The sequence below is a fragment of the Vespula pensylvanica genome, chromosome 11 (assembly GCF_014466175.1).
Source record: "Vespula pensylvanica isolate Volc-1 chromosome 11, ASM1446617v1, whole genome shotgun sequence".
NCBI lineage: Eukaryota > Metazoa > Arthropoda > Insecta > Hymenoptera > Vespidae > Vespula > Vespula pensylvanica.
The window spans coordinates 5530554-5552188 of record NC_057695.1 but is presented as its reverse complement, the minus strand read 5'-3'; the positions used below and the strand labels follow the sequence as shown (position 1 = coordinate 5552188).

The 21635-nt window shown below is 32.8% G+C and overlaps 5 protein-coding genes across 13 annotated transcripts in view; 3 read left to right on the top strand and 2 right to left on the bottom strand.

The window, feature by feature from the left end:
* The first annotated feature begins 77 nt into the window (after positions 1-77).
* Positions 78-1481, top strand: LOC122633027 (ER membrane protein complex subunit 3). The gene is made up of 3 exons (XM_043820473.1): positions 78-481; positions 554-810; positions 874-1481. Exons 1-3 carry the CDS (start codon positions 333-335, stop codon positions 1242-1244), a joined length of 777 nt encoding a protein of 258 aa, XP_043676408.1. The 5' UTR covers positions 78-332; the 3' UTR covers positions 1245-1481.
* Positions 825-3184, bottom strand: LOC122633026 (nitrilase and fragile histidine triad fusion protein NitFhit). Of its 3 annotated transcripts, none has more exons than XM_043820472.1 (6): positions 3166-3184; positions 2588-2726; positions 2338-2493; positions 2018-2224; positions 1733-1945; positions 825-1642 (listed from the first exon to the last, which is right to left on the bottom strand). In XM_043820472.1, exons 2-6 carry the CDS (start codon positions 2696-2698, stop codon positions 1481-1483), a joined length of 849 nt encoding a protein of 282 aa, XP_043676407.1. In that variant the 5' UTR covers positions 2699-2726; positions 3166-3184; the 3' UTR covers positions 825-1480. The 3 variants fall into 3 exon arrangements, with proteins under 3 accessions (XP_043676407.1, XP_043676405.1, XP_043676406.1); XM_043820470.1 differs by lacking the exon at positions 3166-3184 and adding an exon at positions 2945-3112; XM_043820471.1 differs by lacking the exon at positions 3166-3184 and adding an exon at positions 2801-2929.
* Positions 3185-3220: 36 nt separating this feature from the next.
* On the top strand, positions 3221-3994 carry LOC122633031 (60S ribosomal protein L39). Its single transcript, XM_043820478.1, has 3 exons — positions 3221-3361; positions 3481-3584; positions 3863-3994. The coding sequence occupies exons 1-3, from the start codon at positions 3359-3361 to the stop codon at positions 3909-3911; spliced, it is 156 nt and encodes a 51-aa protein (XP_043676413.1). The 5' UTR covers positions 3221-3358; the 3' UTR covers positions 3912-3994.
* A 140-nt stretch (positions 3995-4134) lies between these two features.
* Positions 4135-5360, bottom strand: LOC122633028 (39S ribosomal protein L22, mitochondrial). Its single transcript, XM_043820474.1, has 4 exons — positions 5168-5360; positions 4790-5038; positions 4481-4694; positions 4135-4400 (listed from the first exon to the last, which is right to left on the bottom strand). The coding sequence occupies exons 2-4, from the start codon at positions 5033-5035 to the stop codon at positions 4180-4182; spliced, it is 681 nt and encodes a 226-aa protein (XP_043676409.1). The 5' UTR covers positions 5036-5038; positions 5168-5360; the 3' UTR covers positions 4135-4179.
* Positions 5361-5369: 9 nt separating this feature from the next.
* LOC122633029 overlaps positions 5370-21635 on the top strand; it is a 188436-nt gene continuing 172170 nt past the window's right edge. For 2 of the 7 annotated variants that reach the window (XR_006327998.1, XR_006327995.1), the window contains exons 1-2: positions 5546-5717; positions 5897-6024. Coding sequence is in view for 2 of the 7 variants with exons in the window: in XM_043820476.1 (XP_043676411.1) it covers positions 5704-5717 (14 nt within the window). In the remaining 5 variants the exon portion in view is untranslated. Of the gene's footprint in view, positions 5718-5896; positions 6025-21635 lie in introns of all 7 variants that reach the window. The other 5 variants (XR_006327997.1, XR_006327996.1, XM_043820476.1 and 2 more) reach the window with 5 other exon arrangements.

Sequence of the window (21635 nt, the reverse complement as noted above, 5' to 3'; positions counted from 1 at the left end):
TTACTTTTAATGCCGTACTATCGTATCGGTCGGTAAAGAAGATAATCGTATGTATCATTTTATACATTACCTTCTTTTTCGTGAATTTCTAACGTAATTCATAAGTGCTTCGTGATATTGTAGAACGTATACGCGCTATTGTGTATTGATTTCACGAATAAACATATACATAAGACAGTATTTTGAAACGATGAGATAAAATCTTTTTTATATTATTGCAATTAAATCATCTCGTAAAAATTGATAACTCAAGAATTATCTTTTCATGTTTGTATTATAGAGAAAGCATATTATTTTTCTAATAATACTGTTCGATAAGGTTTCGGTTGACAATGGCCGAACTTCTTTTGGATTCAAATATTCGTGGATGGGTATTTCTACCCATAGTCGTTATTACATTTCTAGTAGGAATTATTCGACATTATGTTTCTATATTACTGGCTTCGCAGAAAAAAGTGGAGGTCCATCAGGTACAGGATAGGTGAGCATTAAATTAGTACATTTGTAATTCTCTGCAATATTACCGATATTCTTTTTTTTTTCTTTTATCTAGTCAAGTGATGATACGCTCTAGACTTCTTAGAGAAAATGGTCGGTATATTCCAAAGTTTGCATTTATAATGAGACGACATTTCTTTAATAACGAAGAAACAGGATATTTTAAGACACAAAAGCGTGCTCCTGTATCGCAAAATCCAATGACTGATCCTAACATGATGACAGATATGCTAAAAGGAAATATAACAAATGTTTTGCCAATGGTCCTTATAGGTGGTTGGATAAATTGGATGTTCTCTGGATTTGTTACAAGTATATACATAATATAACTTAATAAAAATATTGTATTTTTTCTAACTAATTATTCTTTTTCAGCTAAAGTTCCATTTCCTTTAACGTTAAGATTTAAACCAATGTTACAACGAGGTATAGAGTTAGTCACTTTAGATGCTGCATGGGTTTCTTCTGCATCTTGGTATTTCTTGAATGTATTTGGATTACGTTCTATCTACACTCTTGTACTTGGTGAAAATAATGCTGCTGATACATCTAAACTTTTACAAGATCAAGTATCGGGTGCAGCAATGTCGATGCCACCAGACCCGAAAGCAGCTTTTAAATCTGAATGGGAAGCTTTAGAAATATGTGAACATAATTGGGCAATACAAGGAGTAGACACAAATATTACAGGATCTCATAGTAAGCTGGATACAAGTGATAGTATATATCATCAAAGTAAAACTTAATATTCTACTAGCCAATGTTTTCATAAACAATATAGTATATTCTTATGAAGTGCTATGAAAAGTTCAACATGTTTCTAAAAACATTAAATGAATGATTTATATCATATAATTAATATAACATGAGTAATTTATATTAATTTAAAAACATTGTAGTAAATTCTATTATGTACAAATATCTAACATCTAAATAAATATAAAATAAATCATTTTAAATACCAAAGCAATTATAAAAATCACTATTTTTGACATCTTATTAACGAGTATAAATCTGTACGACGATGTTCTTCGCACGGCATATTTTTTCGGATTTTAGCTAATAAATCTAAATCTATTTCTGCTACAGCTACACCTATTTTCTCAGCACATTGTGCCAGAATTATTCCCCATGGATCAATGATCTATTTAAGTATATAAATAAAAAATATTTATAAATAGTTGATCGTGAAAATTAGTACAGATTAAAACAATTTATATACATAAAATTTTACCATAGAATGTCCCCAACTCATACGTTTCTTATTATGAGCGCCTGTTTGTGCTGCTGCAATTACATAACATTGTGTTTCTATAGCTCTTGCACGTAATATTATTTCCCAATGTGCAGCACCAGTTTGAAAAGTAAATGCTGAAGGATAAGTGAGAATTTGTGCTCCCATATTTCTTAAAAGTAAAGATTGTTCAGCAAAACGCATGTCGTAACACTAATTATTTTGTCAAGTAATATTATAAGTAATATTATATGTACTTATTGGAAGAAAAATCAAAAAGGATACAATGCTTAGAGCCATATTACCAATTGGTGTACAAACAGGTGGTATTATATCATCTCCTTTCATAACATAATCTGATTCCATTAAACGTAAACCTGTTTCCTTATTATCCATATCAAACAAATGTATTTTACGATATTTGGAAACTAAATTGCCTTCATTATCAATTAAAATATGTGTATTAGAGACTTTTTCTTTATCATCAGGTAACTAAAAGTGATTTTATATTAAGTATCAAATATATCAATGCTAAATAATAATAAAATTTTTGACTATAGAGATATTATTAATAAATAAAAATTCTTAAAAATTAATTATATTACTGCTTCATGAATACCACCCATTGATAACCAAATATTATTTTGGGCAGCAAGTTTCTTGTAACAAGTAACAGTTGGACCATTTAAAGGTTCTGCTAATTCAATTACTTCTTTTTTATTTTCAGCCATATAATCGCATGCCTCTGGGAAGAATGCTATCTATAATAGAAAGAAGAAAGAAATCTTTAAATATTATTTGTCAATTCCTATATATTGAAGCTTAAGTAAATAAATTAATTGTTTCTTCTCTTACGCAAGCATTTTTTTGCTTAGCTTCATGAATTAATTGGGAAACTACTTCTAAATTTTTTTGCTTATCATTTATAGATCTCATTTGACAGATAGCAGCAAATTTGTGTGTCATTGTAGAAATCAATCTTTTTACTTCTTTCCTAATAAAAATATTTTGTAAAGTTAAATTTTAGAATAACATTTATATACAATGTATATTTTTTATTTTACAAACTTATCTAAATTATTAAATATTTAATATGAAAAACATCTGATATGATCTGGTCATGACAATATATTATCAAACTGTTAGAATACATCTAAGAATGTTATCTTCAAAATGATCAATCTATTCCATTTATTCTAAAAAATTACATACTTAAACATAACACGTGGCATAAACATGACAATCATAACTAATTTTATTATATACGATTTTATATGTACTTGAATGTGAAGTCAGAAATTCGAAACTAAACCACAAATAACAGATATCAAAATAACAAAATATCTGATTTATATATAATATATTAATAATGTTTTTAATTTAATTATATTTAAAGTAGTACTGATATAGAAAATTAATTCAATGAATCATACTCATTTTTAAAAAATTATAAAAGAAAATTAAATGTATTGTAACATATGATTTGGACAAGAATATTCTTCTAGGAACAAATGCAGTGAGAACTAGGCTTTAGGTATTTTTTTTCTCTATGGTGTATCATCTTATATATCTGTACTCAGTGATTGTTAAGAACATCGTTCACTTCGTTCGTGCAGTATTGGAAAAATGGTAAGGATTATTTGATATTTTAGGAATCCATTAAATATATTTACATCGTTAATGTCATTTGATATTGTGATTTAAAAAGTGATTTTGTAATTTCTAATAAAGTGTTTCATGTGTTTCAGTCTGCTCATAAAACGTTTATAATCAAGCGAAAGCTTGCCAAAAAGTTGAAACAAAACAGACCTATTCCTCAATGGGTTAGAATGCGTACTGGTAATACTATCCGGTAAGTTGATTGTCATTAACATTATTTTAGTAATTTCTATTAATTCCGGATACTATTTTTTAGATATAATTTTTCATTCTTATGATAACTATAAAGTAATTTCATTGATATATGTTTGGTTAATGAACGTATTTTGTGATAATTGTTTTAATACCATTATACGTTTAGTATTTTTATTACTATTTTTATAGTAGATTATTTATAACCTATATGTATAAGAATGTAAAATAATTGATTTTATTATAAGATATTTAGATAATTATTTCTGAATATTCCAGGTACAATGCGAAGCGTCGTCACTGGAGAAGGACTAAATTGAAGCTGTAATTTAATCTTAATATCACATTGACACCAGTCCTGTTATATTCAATGATTTCACACTTCAAATAAAATCTTCAGATTTATCTTGATATTTGTTTTTTCTTAAAATGTGCTATTTCAATAATTTTTATGATACTGTATTACTCCATACGTATGAAAACATCATCCCTTAATAAATATTATTAATAACTTTTGGTCTATTTAATTCTGTATTTGTACAATAAATGAAAGAGATATATAATACGTTAATTTATTTACACAAATTAAGAAATAATTACAAGGAATTTATTATTTTGCGCATTCGCATTTGTTTTAGCCAACTTTCCAAGTGTTGTTCACCGGTTTTAGGAATTGGCAAATAATAATTTTCAGGTGGCTTTCCTTCTTCCAAACGTACAAAGTAACTAGAATATGTGTAACGTACTTCTCCAATACGGCCTCGAGCATGACGTCTTATTCCTTTATATACCATACTTTTAGTACAAAAAGATTCAGCTATAAAATAATAATAATATAACCTTAGACTGATTTCGGTATAAATGATAAAAAATTTAAGAAATTGTAAATTTACTCACCAACCCACAAATTACTTTTAAATTCAACATTATGTTTTGATACAGCTAAATTCTGTGCTTCTAAAATAGTTTCTTTTACAATAACTGCTCCTTTTTTATGCATAAAACTTAACTGTTTAATTGCTTCATCCACAGTCATTCCTCTAACAAAACAGGCGATATACCAAAGTTTTTTTGGACTGTATTTTACATTTGCCTTCATATGACATACATACTAAAAAAAGATAGATCAATATACAGATTATAAATAATAATATAGTTTCATAATCATGCTATATTATATTATTTATATTATAAGAAATTATGTACGGCTGGTCTTCTTTCCTCATTCGGTGATTGTATAGGAAAAAATTTGTTATTATAGTCTAACCATTTAAGTTTTTTCTGTTCGTTCTCATATTCATCCGTATCATCTTGGTAATCTGTACTTTGATCATATGAGAAAGATTTACCGGTTAATACTATAGACCTTCGTAATGTTCCAACAAGTTCATTCAAAAAAGGTTTATTATTTAATAAAGACAGTCGTTGGAAAGAACATCGAATACTGTTCATGTTCTGTATGAAATTACAATCATTATTATAATTTGATAAACGTTATAATGTGTGTATATATATAAGCTTTTCAATATATCTCAGATGAAAATTATATTTCTCTTACTATGTTATGTACTACATATTACTTACGTATAATGTGATATATTTAAACAGAGTTAAATGTTATTAAAAGAAAAGTTATTCCAATAACTTAAGTACAATATCTTTTAATACATATTTTACTCTGTTATTATTAATATAACGATTCTATATTAAACTATAGCAATAGCGATATCAAACAGTATATTATCATACGAAATTTTTTGGTAAACTGTACAAGGATTCTAAAGAGGACTGAAAATGCAGCGCCATTTAGACTTTTATGCCGGAGAATGAACTACAAATCAATATGGCTGCAGTAGGCACAGTATATAAATAATGTAGAAAGAACGACAATTAAATGAAATATAACTATGGAAATGGATATATATATTTCCTTAGTATATTTTAAGTTTCATACCATGTATAAAATTTTGAGATAGTTATTGGTATCGCAAAAGTATAGGTTAAGAACGACGAATTAAAATTTAAAGTTTTACTGTTTGCTACACTGCTAATCGATTTATCGTTGATTGAAGTTAACCGAGCTTAGTCGAAGTGGCCTTAAATACGTGCTTTGATTATTGATGTTATTCTTTAGGTAATAAAATTTATGATAGATATGTTTTTATTTCAATGGAATAATTATTAATGATTATAGAGTATGCTTAACGATAATCAATAATTTATTATACAAATCGTAATTCTTATTGATCACGTTTATATATACATTACGTTATATACATACTCTAGATATATGCGTAAAACGTTTTTCCGTAGTTATATATATATAGATACGTATGTCGGTGTAGCGAAAAGAATATAATTTCGGTTGGACAAGAAAAGCAAGAGACGGACAAAACTTTGACTGTGCCGGTTTGTTGAGAGAACACGGATGATCGTCTTAAGTGAGTTACATAAGAATTTCTTACTTTTTCTTTACCACTTTATTTATCGTTATAACTTACAACTACGAATATATACGTGTATCTATATATTTAAGATACATACGTACATACTTTTCTACAAGTCCCTCGACAATGTATTTTTGAAGCTTGAAAATCAAGCAAATAAATACAATGTATCTTTCAAAGCACGCTTCGCTTCTATTTAAAACTTTATTTACAATTCAAACTGCATAGGTATATAACAAAAACGTTTCGAATAAATATATTCAGGAATAAACGAGTTTATCTCGAGTCGATCTATTATCCTTCTTTTTCGTTCTTTTCTTTTTCTTTTTCGTCTTTTAATTTTCTTACAATACAAATTTTTTCCGAAAGTTTTCTTTTCCGTATATATAGGATAGGATAAAAACATTTTTTCAAGCGTGTTCTATTGGGAATATCAAGACAATGGTTACGCGATGACAGCATTCAGATACTTTCGCTCAATCTCACCTTCTTCACCTTCTTCTTTTTCTTTTTCTTTTTCTTTTTCTTTTTTTTATCGTCACCGTCGTTGTCCATTTCGGTTTCGTACGAGGAGCGAAAACACATCTGCCACTTTTTAAAGGCGACGTCATATATCATAAACGCGAGTGAAATGTTATGGGTGAGAGAGGGCTAACGGCTGGACCATCTATCTTATACGGCTTAACTCGGAACATTCAACGTATATATATATATATATATATATATATATATATATATTTATGTGTATATATATATATCACATATATGTGCGTGCGAGTATTTCTCTCTCTCTTTCTCTCTTATAATATAATATATAATATATATGTTGCATGTTTCTGAAGAGAGGTGCCATAACGCGTCGTCTGGTGATGTCCACGGACGATGAGAACAGTTTTTCTTGATTACATAGATGAAAACGTATTTACACGTCTTGTAAAAAGTATATGTGTGTATGTATGTGTGTCGATGTAAAATCATACGCGAATTTACAACTCTATTTAAAATCGAGTTAAAGAAATTTTTGCGTCGTTTATATATATATACACACACACATACACATGTATGTATAAAGTTAAACGTGTCAGAAGAACGAATGGTAAAAGGAGAGAGGAACAACTTCAGTATTGGTAAATTGAGAGGTTCTCCTCGGGATCAAACCGGAATCCTAGGAATTTACATTTTATGATATTTGTCGAGTCCTTTCCAGTTGAGAAAAGAGGACGGAGGATGGAGAACGGAGGAAGGTGGCTCCTAAGCCAAACCATCTCTCTGGTTCCCACACAAATATTCTTACTGGAACGTATCTCTTTTCTCTCATTCCTCTTTCTTTCTATTTCTCTATCTCTCTCTTTCTCTTTCCCTCTCTGTCTCTCTCTTTTTTTCTTTCTTTTTCTCTTAACAAGACTACTCTATATTATTCCAAGGATATAGTGGGTTCTGAAAAAAAAAAAAACAAAAAATAAAAAAAAAAGAAGAAGAAAGAGACTGCGAGATGCTCATTACGAGCGTCTTCAAGCTTCCCAGGTAAATGGGAGAGTGCACATTTTTGAAATCGGTCTTAAGGTGTCTTATTTTATCTTTCCGAAAAGCATATAAGAGAGAAAGAGAAAGAGGGAGAACGAGAGAGAGAAAGAGAGAGAGAGAGAGAGAAGGTTGGGATGGATAAAGTCGGATATCCTTTATTTATGGCTTTTCTTCGCTCGCGAGAAACCGTTTCGCATCTTAATCCCTTTCTCCGTTGTATATCGCTGTTGCCTTTCGTGGCCAGTAAATTTTCCGAGGCGTCATCGAAACGCTTATATTCTGAATGAGTTTCACAATTCGGTTTTGCAGTCATCCCTCAAAATCTCTTTTATCTTTTTCTCCTGTTGTTTCTTATTTTAATGTAGTATTTCGAAAAGGATTTGAGACGGATGACAATTTTATTTATATAATCGTAATAAGATATAATTAAGTTGTTATATATATGTATACTTGTTATATTAATGGCAGAAATGAGATTATTTACATTTTAAATATATATTTAGATGCAACGATGCATTTTATTTAATATGAAATCATATTAAATATGTGTGATGATATTGAAGATATTTGTGTGTAGGGATGAATATACAGGGTGTTTCGTTTGTCTTGAAAAATTTTGATTATCTCGCGATGAATTGAACTTACTGATATTTTGTTTCTTTTTTTTTTTGTGTAAATGAAGTGAGAGGCCACATTTCAAAGTTTTTTTTATCTTTATTTTTTTTTTTCATGAAACTATATATATTTCTATTCTCGCAATTCGATGACATTCGTTAAAACGAATTCAACAAAGTTACTTATTATTATAAAATGTTCTAAATTATATTATAAAATATGCAAGTTTCTATAGATACAACGATGTGTCGCTGGTTGCCAGCTTTTAGGCTGCATAATGCAATAAACAAACGATCGAACTTCTTATCATTCTTCATTCTTCTTAAATACCGAAGTAAACGAAGTATTTTATTTCGTAAATAATTCGATCTTCTTTATATTTCTACAAAGAATATTTTTTATTTTCAATTAGAGGAATCTTTTGTGATACATTAACCAAGATATTCGTCAAATCAAAACCTATAGAGAGTCAACTCAAATTTTCTCAGCGTTATCGAAAATGAACGTTTCGAGGACTAATTGTTCTCAGCTTCGCATGAAACTACGATCGACAATTAGCTGTTGAATTTGCAACGTTCGCTCGTGCGTCCATTTTTTTTGGCGCGCTTCGACGCAACACTTCACATACATATACATATACATAATATAATACATACATACATTCATATATACATACGTACATATATATATATATATGTATATATGTATATGTATATAGGAACGTTCGAGTGCACCTTCGCCCATTAATCCCAAAATAATTACGCGCTCGCGCGCGTACTTGGTCGGTCGGCCGCGGGCGTGCGCGCGCGCTTTTACTCGCTTGCTCGCGCCCACGATACCGCGCGAAACCGTTATTGTTCCACTGATATCTGGATCGCATAAATACCGGTATCCGTTGCATTCATTTGCCCCCGTTATCGTTGCCACGGCGAACATTTATTACGCCGTTGACCGAAAGGGCCGCCTGTTCGCGTTGTTAATTCCATAATTGAACGGTAAATGTGAACGCATCGAACTATAGTTACTCATAAAATTGATCGAAAGTACATATTTTTAAATAGAGTGATCTGTTTCTCTTTCTTTTTCTTTTTTTTTATTTCTGGTTTTTTCTTTTTCACTTTTCCTTTTCTTTTTTTTTTTGAATAATGAATAAAATCGGAGAAGCTTTAAACAATTCGTATTGAAGAAAGAAAAAAATGACTTTGATTTATTTTATCTGTTTGTTTATTTTTTTTTTCTTTCGGATAAAAATTGATATTGTAATAATAGTAATAGTAATAATAATAATAGTAATATGTAACTAGGAGGAAAGAGAAGGTAGAAGAAAGGATTGAAAAATTTTGTCGAACGATATAATACTCTCGATCTTGCATATTGTTGCGTCTATTGTGACGACGATGATGCGATTATAAGATTTTTAATTCATTCGTTTCACAATAGAACGGTAAATGTAAACTATGACTCATAAAATTAATCTTATCTACATATTTTTATATATAATGATCTATATTCTTTTTGTTTTTTACAACGGGTAAGGTAGATACAAAGAATTTTTGAAAGGTTTTAATTAATTCATTAAAAGAAAGAAAAACAAAAACAGAAGGAAAGGAAAAGAAAGAAAGAAAAAAAAAGGTTTTAACTTATTGTACCTGTTTGTCGATGATAAAATAATAATAATAATAGTAACAATAAAAATATAGAATAAAGATTGAAAGTTCTGTCAAATGGCATAGCACCTTTCATATTGTTACGTGTATTATGATGTCGGTGGTACGATTATGAGACTCTTAATTAATTTCATCGAAAGTGAATGCAACGATACGTGCGGTCTACCACGCAAAATATCCGTGGGTGAAATATAAAGGAAATATATGTAGAAAAATGAGACGTATATCTAACGAGACGGCAAGCGGCACGATTTAATCATCTCTGTTTTAATAACCATCGGAAACCACGAAGTTTCGACTTTTTCAATAAAGAGAGAAAAAAGAGATAAAGAGAGAAAGAGAGAAAAGAGAGTAGTTATATATATATACACACAGATACACACACACATATATATATGTATGATACGTAGTATGTATCTATGTACATACATACGTATGTACATATATATTCACGAATTTGGTGATTCGTTCTATTCGCTTTGAAATATTCGATAGCATCGTGGAAATCGTTCGTTTTCGCGTGAGCAAACGAGAAGGCTCTTTTTATCGTTGAAAAGCGGATTTTCCAGTCTCGTTGAGGTACGTGATTCTTTCGACGATGGACAATACGTTATCGTCTGGATTCATTTAAGATAAACTCACCGAGAGGGATGGGACAATATCTGATTTCGAAATTCTTTAGATCGTTATAGAAAAATAGGTAACCAGAAGTAAGATAATTATTAAAAATTATAAGAAATTTATGAGATATTATTAGATCTTATTAATTTTCTCATGTCTCCTTTCTTCGATTCTATCCGAAAGTCTGAACTTTTTCTTGTGCGTTTTACTTACTCCGATTATTTATAATCTTAACTAGAGTAAATGGAGTAGAGTAGTTCCTTTTTTTTTTTTGTTAAAATCAGTTAATTCTAAAATATGACTTTTCTTTCATATATACATTTGCTTTTCACGAGGATAAAAAATAATAATAAAAGGGTAATAGATATAATCATATTTGCCTAACAGTTATCATTGTTTCACGTGATTTACCATTTAAAGTTTATTAGTTATTTATTATTATTTCGTCACTGCTACTATATTTTCCATATGACTGTTCTTTTCAACCATTGTTTTCATACCGTGATTGTTCTCGACATAAATAAATTTCTCTTTATCTCTCAATTTCTGTCTCTCTCTCTCTCTCTCTCTCTGCCTGTCTGTCTGTCTGTCTGTCTGTCTGTCTGTCTGTCTGTCGGTACCCGTTTTACACGCGTTACCTCCCTTTAGTACTTCCCATTCCGCGTCATTTGCCATCGACATGGATGTTCCACGCTCGCGAGACTTGTTAGCGGTTATCCGGCTGGATTAGCTCAGCCACCGTTTCGGATCGGATAGGTGTTAATTACGAAGATGCTTCATTGAACATGCGATATCAGAGAACATCGTGAGTTACTTCGAGCTCATTGACTTAATAATTTTTTGACTATTGTTATTAAGTTATAAGTTGATAGACTTATTTACAATTAGATGCACGTCACCTTTGATTTATTTTTCATTTAAGAGTTTAAAAAAAAGAAAAAGAGATTGAATCTTATTAGATAGTTATAATATAGATTAACATGTTAATTAAACTTCTTTGTTAAAATGTCTTTGATATTATTAACTTCACTTTTTGAACTATTATTAAAAGTTACAAGTTGATACTTGAAAATACGTTGGCTTTGATTATTTTTTCACTTGATAGTTTTAGGATAATATCGACTTTTATCATACAATTATAATAGTTATAAGCCGTGTTAATTAAACTCGTTAATTAACTGTCTTGACTGAAGATCCTTCGTATTTTGTAAGGCTTAGCTTTCTTCGTCGTGATGTAAACTTGATATGTACTGTTAATAAGATTTACGTGTACCAATCCATTTAGGTAATCTATCTTCAAACCTACTAATTAGTAGTCACAGTTTTGATGTCTTGTTTGTTGAGTTATGTTATAACATACTCTGATGTATTTTTATGTTTCATGACCTGAATTTTATATTTATGATAGATACGTTATTTTCTTTACTATCCATTTTTTTCATTTCGATGAGTTATACGGTTTAATTTCTTTTTATTTTTATTATTTATAAGAATAGTTATATGGTGAGAGTTTTTTTTAGAAAAAACACTATCACACTATCACTAGCGATATGCTCTTAAAGTTAATTCTGAAATTTGATCGGCAGATGGCGTTCGATGTCCGTACGACATGAAAAATTGTTTAAATTCGAGTAATTAAAAAAAGAAAAGAATATTTGATTTTCGACGATTATCTTATAAAATGATTTACTCTCTAATTTTGTCTCAAACATTTTCATCTATTGAGTTATTTCGGTGTAATAAAAATATTTCTCGATAGAATATCTAACGAGTAATACCTATACAATTATATTCGTAAATAGTGAGAAGGTTTGCGATTTGTTTTTAATATGTAACAGGCGAAATATTGGAAATCATCGATTCGAAAATTATCTTTCTTTTTTCTTATTTTATCCGTATCGAAAGAGAAACAACACTTTTTACATTAAATCCGCGAGCTAATCGAGGAATTATTAACGATTGATGGATAAACAATATCAATGGTTCGACTTCACATATTATACTTTGTTTTCTTTTTTATCTCTCTTTTTTATTTCTCTCTTCCTTTTTTTTTTTTTTTATTCATATCATACATTCAATACGATGTTCGATCATATTCGATGGTCCCCATTGAAAAAATTTGTATTTTCCTTTCTCATTGATTTCGACTGTATGCGTCCAAAGAGATTAAAGGCTGGGCCCGCAGGCGTAGAAAAAGTACCGTGCTCGATCGAGCGATGAAAAATAATTCGAGCATTGGTGCACGAGGATCGTTCGAGATTGAGGATCGCGAACACGTAGGCGCTTAACGAGGGTGCTCGTGCGGAGAGAGCGAAAAGAGGAGAAAGGAACGCTGAGTTTTATTTCGACTTCTCTGACGTTATCCGTCTACTGCCGATCGGTTTATCGGCTTATTTTAAAGAAAAGCGACAGAGACGAAGAAAAAGAGAGAGAGAGAGAGAGAGAAGAAAAGAAAAACAGAAAATTTCTACGAATGCAAAATGAGTATCGAGGGAAAGATAATTGATTAGAAAGAATATATATTAGATTATAAAGAATAACTTTAAAATAAACAAATTAAGAAATTATAATAAATATTATATTCTATATTCAAAAATGAACAAAAGTAGTCTATGCACTTATAATTTTGGAAATGACTATTGCGACATTATTATTCGAATATCGTACACATTTTATATTATAATATTCATAACAATGGTATTGTTATAATACATCCAATTAATATTAATAATATGAACAGTTAAATATATAGTTATATGAGATATTAAAAACAAGCTATTTATGAAGTTTCGAAACATATGTATACACACACATAGACATACAGAGAGACACAAACGCACAGAATGATATCATATATGAACATATAGAAAGGTAGACAAACATAGTATACATAATATACGTATAAGTATGTATATATTGTATACTCAGACTTGTGAGACGAGTGGAAAGCGAACGGGACTAAGCAACTATGTACGTCACGTCTGGCTTCTGGATTACATTTATACCCCCCATACACCTCCCATCTTCTTCTTCGTTTCATCCTCTCCTCTCCCTTATCCAAGCAACGAGCGAAGGGTGAACCGAGCCCAGGGGGCCGATGCGCCAATACGTGCCTATAATCTTCCTCCTCTTCTATCTATCTATCTATCTATCTATCTATCTATCTATCTATCTATCTATCTATCCATCTATCTATCTATCTATCTATCTATATATCTATCTATATATCTATCTCTTTCTCTTTCTTTTTCTATACACAGAGTGTTATATTTTGTTCTGTTACGCCTTTTACGGATATGTTCATATGTGTTCGTTCACCAAGTTAGAGTATAAGAGTGTACTTATGGTTACCCAAGACCACCACTTTTCCTTCGAGAAGGCCGACACCAAAGGATTAACTCACGATGGTGATACGTCTGCCTTTCCTAATCCTGTTACACCCTTGGGACAGTTTATTTCTGAACGATGTCTTGGCCATCACACGAAACTCCTTATCGGCACGATTTAGAGCTGCCAAGAGGAAACTACGAATTTGTTAGGAAGACCATCTTAGGAAGACTCGCTTGTACTCACTTCTTCTTTTTTCTTTTGATTTCTTTTTCTTTTTTCTCTTACTTTTTTTGCCCATACAATTTTCTACAGGTATCTACAAATGTTTGTTTTTAGTTATGACAATTGCCTATACATTGTTTGTGAAAAGAAATCCACCTGCCGATATTGATAAATTTTTTCGAATTGTTGGAAGTCTGCAAAATGATAAAACTCTTTTTATCTTTCTCTCTTCTTCTCTTTCTCTCTTTAAAAAAATGCTTTCTGCCAAATCCTACATCCTGTTACATATTATCCTTACATTTTTTTTGATAACTTGTTACACATCTACATACACTTCTTCCAAAGCAAAAAAAAAAAAAAAGAAAAAAGTGCTATGTTTTCGAAACGCTTCATCCTCTCGTACCTCTTGGTAAAGGGTGTGATTTACGAGGAAGGCTTAGCGCGAACCCTCTGGTTTGTTTTTATCAATAGTTAATTCGCAATTTACATCCGTTTAAATATTCATACCGCCGTCGCTGCGAAAACCCAAGGCTTTCGGTCCTCCGCATACTTATTCGAGAGTCCCTCTCGTATTTCTCTCACTCCTATCTTCTTTCCCTTCTTCTCTCTCTCTCTCTCTCTCTCTCTTTCTCTCTTTCTCTTCCCTTGCTTCTCTTTATATTCTTCTTCTTCTTCTTCTTCTTCTTCTTTTCCTTATCCTTCTTTTTTCCATCTCTCTCTTTCTCTTTTTTCTCTTTCCTTTTCTTTCTCTTTCCCACACACAGAGATATATGCACACACACATACATACATGCATACTTGCACATACCCACGCATACGCGCACACACTCACGCTTTTTTCTTTCTCTTTCCCTTTACTCTTGTTCTCCCACAGGAATGGCAAAACCCAACGGGATACGTTCGGATAACACTGTACTCCGAAACCTCTCACGCATTAAATTCTAAAGCCGCTTTCTAGTTTCGAGTCCTCCTCTCTTCTAGTCTCGCGATGACTCTGCGAACGAGCTCTTCGCGGCGACAAACTTTGCCCTGGAAACGTTGCTGTGCGGTCACATCGACTTACTCGCTCCCTACATATATATATATATATATATATATATATATATACACATACGTACATACACATATATATCACGCGTAGTAACACATATGTATATACGAGTATGTATATACGCAATGAGAAGAGAGGGAAAACGATAGCTTTTGTACGAATTTCCACATAATCTCGATTCGCGATTCTTCTATCGTTGCGGAAGCTCGCGATGATAAGAAAAAGGGAACATGACAAGAGAGAAAAGAAAAAAGGGAAAAAGGAAGAAAGAAAACACAAGAAACATCGATCGTATCATGAGTATTACGTTAGTGGATTCCCTTGAAAATTTTTCCTCCGGCTTGTCCGATACGCCGTATAACTCCGATACACGTCTCGTTTACATCCGCAAGACTACCCCTTTCCAGCAACTTGTCAGCCCATACGTATACTTCCGTGTTTTATTCATGAAATGCGGACCTGTCTATCGGTTCTACGAGATAAGATCCAGAAAATGTAGATATGGTGTTACGTCAGGTGGTACTCCTCGCTTTCCCATTGGATCATCGTCAAATGAAAATGTTTATGATGGCCGATATATGTTTGCAGAATTTTTTGACCTTGACAAGATGACGATTACAAATCACGAATAGATATAAAAAATCGATATTTATATAGATATAACATACTTATCTACGTTTTCTGAAAAATATCAAGTATCCTTTATCTCATTTCTCTTATCTTACTATTTTCTGAACAAACACATGGTAGTCGTATAACGATTTGAAAATGCTAGCTAAAATAAGATCGTCTCTTAAAGCGTAGCCTTGTAAAACGCGTCCCCGAGCCACGTTGATATATCTCTCTAGTTTGTCCCACGGCTACTAAAAAGTCCTTTATTTTCAACTGAAAGAGAGAAAGAAAGAGAGAGAGAGAGAGAGGCAGAGAGAGAGAGAGAGAGAGAGAGAGAGGAAGAAAGAGAGAGAGAGAGAGTTAGCTCTCGCGACATCTGCACCCTTCTCACGCCTTTAGCCGGGCTATAGTGAGCCAGTTAGACCGACAATAAGCTGATAATTGAGTTTTTGAATAATTTTACCGATTTAATTTCTGCCTCGGTGAACAGCCGGCGTATTTTAAAATTCGCACGGAAATTCTCCCGACGGAGTCGTCGCGTTTACTCGTTAAACCGTTAACGCGTGGTGAGCGCTTTAACGTTTGCGATTAATAGCGAAGGAAAGCTAAGAAAACTTCTTTTTCATTTTCCTTCTTCTTCTTCTTCTTCTTCTTCTTCTTCTTCTTCTTCTTCCTTCTATTTCCATTTCTTTTTCTCTCTTTCGTTCGAACTCGAGAAGAGAGAAATTTGACCAATTACCGAATTAGCAACTTATTTTCTCCGTCTTCCATTAAATCTGTCTTTTTCTCAATTTTATTATTAAAATAATGTAAAAAAAAAGAAAGAAAAAAGAGTACTATCATTTATTTATGTGAAAATGAATTGACAGGATTATTGGATAGATCTAACTCGAACTTGCTTAAGAATTGTTACGAATTGTATTTATGAATTTACTCGTGTTACATGTATGATTTTATGAGACGAAGTGTTTAGAATTCAAGTTAGGCTTCTTTCATCGGTGGATTAGTTAAGCTATAGTAGAAAATCCCCGAATCCCTGAAGTAATTAGCCACACAATAGGAAACAACTGGCCCTTTCTATCGTATCTCCAATGCTACTATGTCCAAAACCAATCTCCAGCAACAGACAATTATTACACCTGTATTTCATACGTCTACTTCTCTCTCTCTCTCTCTCTCTCTCTCTCTCTCTCTTTCTCTCTCTCTCTTTCTTTCTCTCTTTATCTATTTCTCTCCTCTAGCAGCAAGTACGACGATAAACGATAAAAGTATTCCTCCGGGTGATGTTCCTTCTCCAAGCCAGTAATGATCGCCCGAGCGAGCCCTTTATTCTTTCCGTTAGAGTTCCTTTGGCTTCGTGATACATCTTCCAATTCTTTTACTTTTATCAGTCTATTCCTTCCTTATCTCACTCAGAATGTATATAATAAAAGTCTAGAACGTATACTAGTCAACTACAATCGACAAATTGAAATACAAATTTAACTACAATCGATTGATCGTGTCATTATCTCAATAATTGCAATTATTATCAAACATTACGTAATAATAAAAAGCTTTTATAATAAACTATTACAATCAAAAGAGTAAGTTATCGTTTCAATTTGAGATTTTTTAGATTTTTCAGATACACACACACACACACACACACATATATATATATATTAGACAAGTCGACTGTAGTTGATCGATCGTGTCATTTCTTTTACAATATAATATTTTAATAATTACAATTATCGTCAAACAATATATAATAAAATAAAGACTTATGAATATATATAACAAGACTAATAAAGTCGTCACTTTAATCGCAGATACCTTATAATTTATTGCATGGTATAAATAAAGAAATAAACAATGTAACCGATTATCGATTTATCCATAGTTTCCTAAGGCTGTTTACGCAAAGCGTGTATCGGTAGGCACGGAAAACACAAAGCAGTGAGGAGAGTGGTTGCCACGTGTCAACGTGCTTATCTCTCCTGTAATATCGTAGGCAAGCATCACTTAAGTGGTCGCTCCCTAGCATTGTATACACCGGGAAGACAATTCAAACTACTCTGGGAGTAGTTACCGGTCAGTTTATGCAGAGTTCATGAGCTCTTGCGGGTGATGAACGGTGGTGGAGACAGGTGGTGGGGAAATTGAGAGAGGGAGAGAGAGAGAGATAGATAGATAGATACAGAGAGAGAGAGAGAGAGAGAGAGAGAAAGAGGAGGAATAGGGATGGAGGAAACACACTTGCGCACGCGACAAGTGGCGTATATGTAGCAATTTACTGTGTAAAGCAGTACGGTTAACACAGAGGAACCTGCTCGATACCTATTTCTGACCATCAAAGAGAATTCCACACCTTGTGATAGAGTCGATGTTAGCATAGTTAAAACGTCATTGCGTTGCCGTTGTCGTCGTAACTCGTAACTATGGTTCTCCTAGAGCAAGGCTTTTGATCGTAGTTCTCGCACGTGCTTTCATGTGTTTCAAACGCTGACATTGCCCGGAGATGTTGTTTCGTTTATGATTTTAAAGATATTATTAATTATTCGATCGGAGTTTTTAATTTTACTTTCTTTTCGTTTCTTTTTCGTTTTTTCCCTTTTTCTTCATTTTTCTTTTCAACGATTTGGAATGAAAAATTAATCGATTAGGTGAGCACTCACTCACTCACTCACTCATTCACTCATTCACTTACTCTCTTTCTCTCTCTCTTTCTCTAACGATCGAATTTCTATTCTATATTCTGCATTCCGGATCATATTCCGCATTGCGGTCACAAGTGCCTTTAATCCAACATCGACGTGAATCTCGTGGAACACGTCGTTGCCTACTGCTACTACTCTACTACCACTACCATTACTATTACTACTATCACTACTACTACTACTATTACGTACTATTACTATCACTACTACTACTATCTACTACTATCCACCTTGGAAATATAACATTCATGAGGGATTCCGTTGGAGAATGCAATTTTAATGGGCCAAGACGCCGCGAGTGAGGGCTTGCATTTATACTGACATTCTCTCTTTCGTACTCACGTACCCCTTAATCACGCACTCACGTACGAATAATTGATGCCAAGACGGCGTAGAGTAGAACAGTGAATGTCGGTAATGTATCATTGGTTCGAAGGCTACCCTGAGCAACGATCTCGAGCGAGCCATTTTTCTGTTCGTTTTGTTGGTCAAAGGAGAAGCTAGAGAAGGTTTTTACTTATTTCCGTAGCTTGGCCAGTATTTTCTTCCTTCTCTTTCTCTCTCTCTCTCTCTTTTTCTTTCTACATTTCTTTTATATATATATATATATATATATATATATATATATATATATTCGAAGGGTAAGGTAAGAGACGAAAATTTTACAGTCGACTTGGTTCTCTTAACGACTACTTTACGAGATCTTCCCTTGAAAATCGTCGAGTTCTTGTTGTCCCCGCAATACCTTAAGGATACTAATTTCTCCTCTTGCTATTTCACCCTTCTTCTTTTACCTTCCATACTCGTTCCGTATGCCGTGGAACTCGCAGAATGCGTATAACTCTACTTGGCATAACTTCGTACCACCCGTGAAACCATTAAGGACGGTTTATATTACCTCGCGGGGGTATATCGTAGCGCATTAGCTCATTAGCATATATTTTTGGCCCATTAGCATATGCATACGTGATTCGCGTGAGAAAAGTACATCCGTGATATTGGGACACTCGTCGACGAATCGTTCAACGAACTTTTATAATTATATCGTACAAGAATAAAGAAAAATTTGCTATTTTTCTTCTTTCTTTCTTTTTCTTTTCTTTTCCTTTTTTCTGCAAGTCCAAAGCGACTCGCAAAAGTGGATCGTATTATTTTTGAAATCGAAATAATATTAAAAATATTAAGAGTAGAGACATAAAAAATGAATGTTTCATCTATTTCTTTTAATATCGATTCGTTTAATAGATGGAAGACTCTTAAAAGAAGACACTCAATTTCATAGATCGTATGATCATTTTTGTGAGCTACTGTGCGTACATCCACACTATCGATAAGAGGCCATTTGTAGTTTCAACTCGATATCGATCTATAAGACGCTTTCACGACCCGGGAAAAGGGCTGATAAAACAGATATAAATGTCGGAACGATCGAGTAATAGCAGTAGTAACATCAACAGCAACACGGCATCAGTAGTTGCAACTTGCAGTATCTGCTATACACCGAGCCATCTTCTTCAAATGTCGTTTTATCGAAGGATGCCGTTACGTTTTTCATTTGCCTCTATGAATAGGCTATCGATGTTGGCCCTTTGACAACTTCATTCAACTGATGTTTCTTTTTTGCTAATACTTTTTTAATGGCTTCAACGTTCGCGAGAAAAGCTCGATCGAGTGTGTAAAATATGTATCTAAATATATATATATATATATATGAATATATATTGTACATATATATAAGTAGAGAATTTAAAATATATTTTTACCATCAAAGTAAAATTCATATATAGAACACGATCGAGCGTTTATGGATTTTGATAGTTAATGATTCCCAAAGTAGAAGGACAATGGTTTTGAGCGGCTGTTATACTTTCCGCGAAAGCTTTACCGCGAGCTGCGGTAAAACGGCGTGTTTGGAGGAAACAAAAAAAAAACTGGAGCACTGTGCTTGACACCCGTACACTGCATTCGGTGAAATCCACCCTCAACCCACTCTCTCTCTCTCTCTCTCTCTTTCTCTTTCTCTCTATCCCTCTTTCCGGCAGCAGCTCTCACTTCGATTCCCGCAACGAGTCCTCTGTAAAATTACCTACCACTGCCTGGCGTTGAGGTTTTGCGGTACGGAGAGCTTTGCTACGTGTATATGTGTGTGTGTGTGTATATATGAATATATATATGTTTATATATATATATATATATATATATATATATATATATATATATACGTATGTACCGATACGCCGTGCATTCGGCCCAATTTTACATGCAATTTCGACGTTGGAAGGCGCGTACGGTGTGGCACAGCTTTTTAATTATAACTACCTCTGGCATTGCGGAATATTAACCGAAAATAATGACGGTTACGGTATTTCTATCTCTATTGGTTTCTTTCCTTCAATCATACGATTAAACGTTCTCAATGATAAATCTCAAAAGATATTTTCTATCACATATTTCCGGTATTGTAAATTATGAACGCTTAACCCAAAATGATAACCCATAAAGAATAGAAAAATTTCATCATTTGATTTTCTACGTTGAAAGCTTTTTGTCGCAGGAATATTTCTTTTGACGGAACAATCCCGAATGAACGTAAATATGAATGATGTTAAAGGAATGAGGAAAGAGAATTGTTGGAGAGAATCGTTGGAGAATAGGTACCATGATATTCTTCTTGGATACTCAGTTGTACGTATCATACAGTAGTTTTATCTGACCTCGTTATATTCGACCAAAGAGAAGTAGCTAGCTAGCTAGCTAGCTAGGTAGATACCAAGCTACCTATCTAGCTAGTCGTGTGTTGTAACTCAAGGAAAGGACGATTCGTTTCCATTAAGTGCACCACAGCATGATCACCCCACGAGAGTCGTCCGCCTAGTTTGGCGTACGCGCCGAATTAAGTCGTTAATGCCAAGTGTCTCGCTGCCAGGTACACTCTCCAGGCGTACTCAACGACAGAAATTTCCGAAATTACAAAGTTTCCTTACGTATACACGATAGAAACGTTGGCAGAAGGAGTATGGTTAAAGGGTAAGAGAGACTGAACCTGATGCTCCTGGGCATGCTCCTGGATATTCTCTTTAATAATCGAATTTCCTAGTCAAACTTTCGACGTGCTTAGTATATTGCAATTGGCGAAACTATCATCCTTTTGTTATCCTAATAGGTTATTATCGTTTGATTATTCAAACACACGTGAATTCGAAAATTTTTTGAGAACATACTTAAATTTTCGATATATTTCACAATTGATTAAGGATATGG